Here is a 7,175-nt window from a genome sequence, read left to right on the forward strand (position 1 = left end):
TTCAGGCTGGTCTTGAACTCCTGAGCCCAAGAGGTCCTCCTGCTTCTGCTTCTCAAGAGTGCTGGGATTACAGATGTGAGCCACCATGCCCAGCCTTGCTAATATTTTCTCCCATTCTGTGTGATGTCTTTTTGCTTTTTTGATAATGCCATTTGAAACACAAAAGGTTTTTTTTTTTAGGAAATCCAATTTATATATATTTTCTTCTGTCATTTAGCTTTTGGCCTCTGTCTTAGCCCATTTTGTGTTACTATAACAGAATACCTGAATAATTTATAGTGAACAGAATATTTTAAGTTCTGCAGACTGGGAAGTCCAAGATATATTGCAGAGTCTTGTTTTTTTTTTTTTTTTTTGAGACAGAGTCTCGCTTTGTCACCCTCAGTAGAGTGCCGTGATATCATAGCTCACAGCAATCTTAAACTCTTGGGCTCAAGCAATTCTCTTACCTCAGCCTCCCAAGTAGGTGGGACTATAGGTGCCCACCACAATGCCCAGGTATTTTTAGAGATGGGGGTCTCACTCTTGCTCAGGCTGGTCTTGAACCCGTGAGCTCAGGCAATGGCAATCCACCTGCCTTGGCCTCTCCGAGTGCTACCCTGTTTCCCCGAAAATAAGACAGTGTCTTATTTTAAGGTGTGCTCCCAAAGATGCGCTAGGTCTTATTTTCAGGGAACGTCTTATCTTTCCTGTAAGTAGGTCTTATTTTCGGAGGATGTCTTATTTTTGGGGAAACAGGGTAGGATTATAAGCGTGAGCTTCAGGACCTTTTTGATGTGGCATTCCATGGTGGAAGGGCAAGAGAGAGAGAAAGAAAGGGTCAAATTTCTCCATTTATAAGGAACGCACTCCCATAATGGCATGGGAGCCCTCATAACCTAAACACCTTTTAAGGGTCCCAACTCTCAACACTTCAGCATTCAAGTTCAAGTTCTCAACACATGAACTTTAGGGATCACATTCAAGCCATAGCAACATCATATCTAAGAAGGCTTTGCCCACGGTCTTTCATAACCCAAGATTATATTTTCTTCTTCTTCTTCTTTTTTTTTTTTTTTTTGAGACAAAGCCTCAAGCTGTCACCCTGGGTAGAGTGCCGTAGCATCACAGCTCATAGCAACCTCCGACTCCTGGGCTCAAGCGATTCTCCTGCCTCCGCCTCCCAAGTAGCTGGGACTATAGGCACCCACCACAACGCCCAGCTATTTTTTGGTTGCAGCCGTCATTGTTGTTTGGCGGGCCCGGGCTGGATTCGAACACGCCAGCTCAGGTGTATATGACTGGCACCTTAGCCACTTGCCACAGGCGCCAAGCCTTTCTTCTTTTTGAGACAAAGTCTCACTTTGTCACCCTGGGTAGAGTGCCGTGGCATCATAGCTCACAGCATCCTCTAACTCTTGGGTTTAGACGATTCTCTTGCCTCAGCCTCCTGAGTAGCTGGGACTACAGGCACCTGCCACATATATTTTCTTCTAAGAATTTTATAGTTTTAACTCTTACATTTATGTCTACCATCCGTTCTGAGTTATTTTTTATATAGTGTAAGGAGTCCAACTTCACTCATTTGCATGTGGATATTTAGGGGTCCTGGCACTATTTGTTGAAGATTATTCTTTCCCCCATTGGCACCCTTGCTGAAAATCAGTTGACTGTAAATGTCAACACATGTGCATACAGGCCCAAGGACTGCCACTATGCACCAGGTATACACACTACATACAGTGCCTCCCAAATGCACCTGCAGTAGCACACATGAACACAGAGACACCTGAACACCATCACTCCCCTTTAGATTAGTGGCTGATGTCACCATATTTTCTGTGGCCTATGATGTGCTCTGGAGCCTAAGGCAGGATATGCCTCACCCAGCCACCATCTCCTCCCACTGCAGGGCCAAACTGCAGGGGGGTGATCCAGACATACCCAAGGGTTTTGAGTTTCAGGCCTGTGCCAACCTAGAGAGAGTCCCCTGTGTCTAACTGAGGAGAGTCCCTATGTCCATCTAGGGAGGATCCCTCTGTGCTCCTGTGGGCAGGGTCCCAAAGTGCTAGGAAGCACTTCTAAACTCACTTCCATGACATTGGCAGGAGATCCCAGACCTATACCATGATGTCCTCTCTATTGGAAAGACAGCTGGCTTCCTCCACACAAACAATGAGAGAGAGAGAGAGATCAGGAAGAAATGTGTGCCCTGACTCAACACCTGTCACCCCTGAAGAATGCTAATGATCCTGCAGGCAACTCTGGTGCACCAAAGGAGCATCAGGGACCATCTGGAAGGCTACCAACCCTAGGGCCTCAGGTTCCTTGTCCCTGAGTACACCTGAAGGTGGGAATAGCCTTGGGAGCTTCAGGGGCAGAGAAAGGGCAGGTGAAGAGACAGCCCAGGAGCCAGCATATATGTGTGGTGGTGGGGCCCAGTGGGCCCAGGGGTCTGGGTGGGCTCACTTCAGCCCTGGCCCCATCCTCATCTCTCGCTTCCCAGTGACTTATGTCTTCAGGGCCTGGCTCATAGAGACTGATTCTTTCCCCAGATTTCAAGTATCTATGATCAGCAGTTACTGTTCAGTCCTGAGTCCTGGCCCCAAGCAGATAGACTCAGACAACACAGAGACTTAAGATTTCAGCAAATGTTTATTGGCCCTTGGTCTGGGTAAGGAACCAGGCTGGAAAGAGGCTGTAACACATGAATCAGAGCAACGACCAGCATCGTCAGCCACACACCATCCTCTAGCGGGAGGGGCACCACCTATTATTCAGCAGGAAACCCCTGTAAGACAAAAGCTAATTGGAAAAATAGATGGGGGAGAGAAGGGACAGGGGACTGGTCCAGAACCCACCTCCCAGAGGCTTGTATCTGAAGTCAGAATCAGGAATTAAGTGGGAGGTCAGGTTAGGGCCCCCCATTGGAGAGGAACAGCTATATTTAGGACCCCAGGAAGCAGGTTGCAGTAGGTGTCCTGGCTGGGTGTAAGAGAAACTGGGGGGAGGGGGGGACTCAGCTGTTCTTGAGACCCAAAAGTGGGTAGCTGTAGAAGGGGACCCAGAACAGCCTCTCTGGTGCCTCCTACACCCTGGATCCCAGCCTTAGCCTGGGCTGTGCTTCCTAGAGCCTCCTTAGTCTAACCACCCAGCTCTGCCATTCAATTCAGTTGATTAGATCAGTAGGGATTGAGTTTCACTGTTCCAGGCAGGTGCTGAGGACACAAGTGCAGCCTGTCCTGCTGGGTCCAGACAACACACCAGCCTGATGGATGGGATGGTCCAAGAGTTGTGTGGGAAATAGAGAATTCCAGGGGGTTGGTTGAGTACAAGCATGGAGACCTAAGGAGCTGGTGGTCTGAAGGTGTGGTACCCAGAGCCTGGGAGGTCCCCAGAGGGCTAAGCAGGGTCCCCACTGCAAAGATCCCTTTAGCAACAGTGGCGGGGGGAGGGGGCAGGAAATAATGTCGGTGGCAGGGGAGAGGGGGCCATTGGAGGCTGATCATTGGAAGTTGCTGCCCTCTTGTGGGAGAGGAGGAATAGGATGACCTACTGCCTTTTGGTGTGGCTGGGTGGCTAGCAAGGGTTCTTCCTCTCCCTGTAGGATTTGTGGGGTCAGCTCTACCCACACACCTGGCTTCATTCCCAAAGTACCCAGGCTCTCCCTGCCCACTTCTGTATCGAGGACTTCCCTAGGCAACTCCCTCCAGCTCCACCCCCCCACACCAAGCTGAGTGTCTCCCTCCTGGAGACGCTCTCCAGCCCTCCTGCCAAACAGGCCATGACCTGATCCAACCTTAGCAACATCAGAACTGGTACCTGGCTCTGAAAGGGGAAGGGCTACTCTGAGGCTCCCCTGGGGCCAAGACTGATGAGCATATATTTAAGCATACAGTGCTTGGTCCATATGGCTTCCCCACCTATTCAAGTTCACTGAATCAGCCCTTACATGCCTGACAAGTGGGCAAAGCACAGACCAGAGGTGACTGGCTTGGTGGGGATGGTGGGGACTTGTTCCTGCTAGGTATGCATGGCTGTGTCTGAGAGGCCTAGGTTAACCACACTTAGGTGAATGACATGGACTGGAGCCTGGGAGGAGTGGATAGACCGGCTTGTAGTAGAATGACTCACCCTCCTTCCCATGGACCCCAGCCAGCAAGCTTGTGGGCAAATGTCCAATGAACTCAGCTGCAGCTGGCAGATGGATCTTGGTGCAGCCTCAAGCGGGGCTCAGGATGAGATACTCTACAGTCTGGGCTCCAGACCTTGGACCAGCCCTGAGTAGCAGATCTCAGGGACTAGGACAGTTCAGGATGTGTCCAACACTGTCTGGTGTCTGTACTGCACCCAACAGCAGGTGCTCCCGATTTGTGTTAGTGAGGAACTCCCAGTCTATACCTCTGGGGAGAACCTCTCTTTCCAGGGAGGGGAGGGTATAAGCAGGACTCCCTTTCCCAAGTACAGGCACTAAGTGCCCCTTGCCGTTGATGCTGCACACCTGCCTTCCAATGCTGAAACACACTCTGAAAAGCTTGGCAACCGTCACCTTCCTGCCTGAGCCTCCTGGGGAGCCCCTCATGCACCCACCCCAAGGTATGCCCTGGCTCCCAAGCAGACCATGGCAGATCCAACTCAAGGGCAGACAAAGGTGCCTCTACCGGCCAGGAGAGAGGAGTGGGCTGCCCAAGCTAGGGAGCTGACATCAGAGTAGCAGGGCCACAGGGGGCTGGACTGCCAATGGTATCAAATCATGTATTGTGTTTTTTTTGTGTGTGTGAGACAGAGTCTCACTTTGTCACCCTTTGTAGAGTGCTGTGGTACAGCAGGGCTCTGGTGTCACAGCTCAGAGCAACCTCAAACTCTTAGGCTTAACCAATTCTCTTAAGCCTCAGCCTCCCAAGTAACTGGGACTACAGGCACCGGCCACAGCGCCCAACTATTTTCTTGTTGCAGTTGTCATTGTTGTTTAGCTGGTCCCGGCCTGGCTCCAACCCGCCAGCCTCGGTGCACAATGTGGCTGGCACCGAGCCCCAAATCATATTCTTCACAAAGAAACAAAACATGAACTCCTGACGAAGCCTGTAGGAATAAATATGTGTTCTGCGTTTTTCTGGTACAGTCTCGGCAAAGGCCACAGCCCTAAAAGGGGATTCAGCCTCATCTCAGCCGTGGTCTCCAGGGCCCGTGCTGGCCCTGCCGTCCCTCACTGGGGTCGGCCGGGAGGTCCGCAGTGAGACCTGGCAGGAGCTGCCCCGGGAAATCCGCCCCGGGGCGCAGCAAGAGAAAGGGGCCTTCCAGCGCTACCAGCTGCAGGCGGCCTGTAGCTCTCGGGCGAAGGAGCAGCGGGGGACAGAGAGGCCGGATGGTGGCAGGCCGCCAGGTGGCCGAGCAGGCGGGAGAGCACGTCAGCGGAGACGCCCTCGCAGCCGGCCAGAAAGCGGGTCACCTCAGCCAGACACTCGTTGAAGCCGGCGCGGTACTTGCCCAAGACCATGGGGTGGGCGCTGAGCGCAGCTGCGGGAACAAAAGGGAACAAACGGTCAGTGCCCGTGGGTGGTTCTGAGCGCCTCCCGCCTCAGGGCGCTGCTACCTGCACGCGGCGCAGGTGCTGCAGGTGTCTCACGGTCATTTCCAGGATGTCTGCCTTCTCCAGCTTCGAGTGGCGGGAGCTCTGGGGGCAGGGACAGGGCGGTGGGTTGCAGCTCAGCTGTGCCCAGACTCAAGCCTCAGGCTTTGGATCCCTCTCGGCCCCCGACTTACTTCTTTTCTAAGGGCGTTCAGAATGAGGGTCTTGAGCTGAGCGAGGCTCTCATTAATGCGCGCTTGGCGCCGCTTCTCCATGACCGGCTTGGAGAACTGAGTGTCAGGCAGTGGCTGAATCCTGCGTTCCCTCTGTCCCTCCGCCCAACCATCCCTCCAGCACCCCCCTACGCCCGGTCAGGACCCCACCTTGCGGTGCTCAGCCGCGCTCCGGGGCTTGTCTGGGGTCTGGCTGCAGATGGCCGGCGCTTCTGCCAGCGGCGAGGGCCTTGGCTTCCCTGGAGGGTCTGCGGGCATGGTTTGCCCCGGCGCTTCCAGGTGCTGGGCGGAGCGCGCCACCAGGGACCCAGCGCGGGCTAGCCGGGGAGCGGCCGGCGCGCGGCCTTCCAAGCCCCCTCTGGTTTGTCTCCGGCTCCAGGCCTGCGCGCAGGGCAGGCCGCCTTTCTATTTAAAGCCGCTCTGCGGCTGGGTGTGTGAACACGGCTCCGCATTCTTTCCCACACTCGGGTCAGCCAATGGGAGGCCGAACTCCTCCCTCTCTATTCCCCGGCCCGGCACAGGGCCGCGGGCCCCCCAGCCGCCGCCCCCGCCAACTGTCATTCACGCACGGGCTCCCGGCCTGCGGCTCCAGCGGTTGACAATGATGAGCCGGGGCACCCCGCCCGTGCCCGCCCCTGGCACTTCTGGGGCGAGGGCGAGGGAAATCGCTGCGCCCCCTCCCCTGCAGAGGGTTCCGGGCAGCGCGCCAGGAGGGGCAGCCGGGACCGGCGGGGCCGCTGACCTCCAGGGCTGAGCTTAGAGGCTCACTTTCCGCCAAGCGGCGCAGCAGTAGGACGGGGAAGAGTTCACGGCAGGCGGTGCAGGAGATTTGAAAGGAAATTTCACCAGGGGCACTGGGTCAGGTGCCCGCGAGAAGCCGGGAAGCTACCGCACACAGGCCTCTTCCTTCTTCCTCCGCCATCCTGGCCCAGCTCCAAGGCTTCTGCTCAGTGTCCGAGTTTGATCTGACAGGTGTTCAGTCTTGGGGCCTCCAAGACTGAACCAGTGGATGTGACAAGTAACCATTGTTGGGAGGGAAGAGCCAACAGCAGCCGCTGGGCTGGAGAGAGGGCACTGGCCTGTGGGGTCGGGAGGCCAGTATGACCCAAGGCAGGTGGTGACGTCATTGGGCAATCAAAGGTGATGATTCAAGCCTGTTGGGATGATGTCAGGGGGCCAGTGACCTCACATTCGTCCAAATTATCCAAACGCTGGTCAAGCACCAGCAAAGAACTCACAAAAATGAGGGACAAAGGCTAAGGCACTGTAACCCCAGCACTCTGAGGCTGAGGTGGGTGGATTGCTCGAACTAGTTCAAGATCAGCTTGAGCAAGAGCTAGACCTCATCTCTAAAATAAATAAATAAATAAATCAGCAGGCATCCTGGCAGGTGC

The 7,175-nt window shown here is 54.6% G+C and overlaps 1 protein-coding gene across 2 annotated transcripts; it reads right to left on the reverse strand.

The window, feature by feature from the left end:
* Positions 1-2,615: 2,615 nt before the first annotated feature.
* HES4 (hes family bHLH transcription factor 4) lies at positions 2,616-6,658 on the reverse strand. 2 transcript variants are annotated; one of them, XM_053577332.1, is made up of 4 exons: positions 5,932-6,658; positions 5,743-5,829; positions 5,573-5,653; positions 2,616-5,496 (listed from the first exon to the last, which is right to left on the reverse strand). In XM_053577332.1, exons 1-4 carry the CDS (start codon positions 6,037-6,039, stop codon positions 5,425-5,427), a joined length of 348 nt encoding a protein of 115 aa, XP_053433307.1. In that variant the 5' UTR covers positions 6,040-6,658; the 3' UTR covers positions 2,616-5,424. The 2 variants fall into 2 exon arrangements, with proteins under 2 accessions (XP_053433307.1, XP_053433306.1); XM_053577331.1 differs by having other exon boundaries at positions 5,743-5,838; positions 5,932-6,656.
* Positions 6,659-7,175: the final 517 nt, after the last annotated feature.

The sequence above is a fragment of the Nycticebus coucang genome, chromosome 22, assembly GCF_027406575.1.
Source record: "Nycticebus coucang isolate mNycCou1 chromosome 22, mNycCou1.pri, whole genome shotgun sequence".
Lineage (NCBI taxonomy): Eukaryota > Metazoa > Chordata > Mammalia > Primates > Lorisidae > Nycticebus > Nycticebus coucang.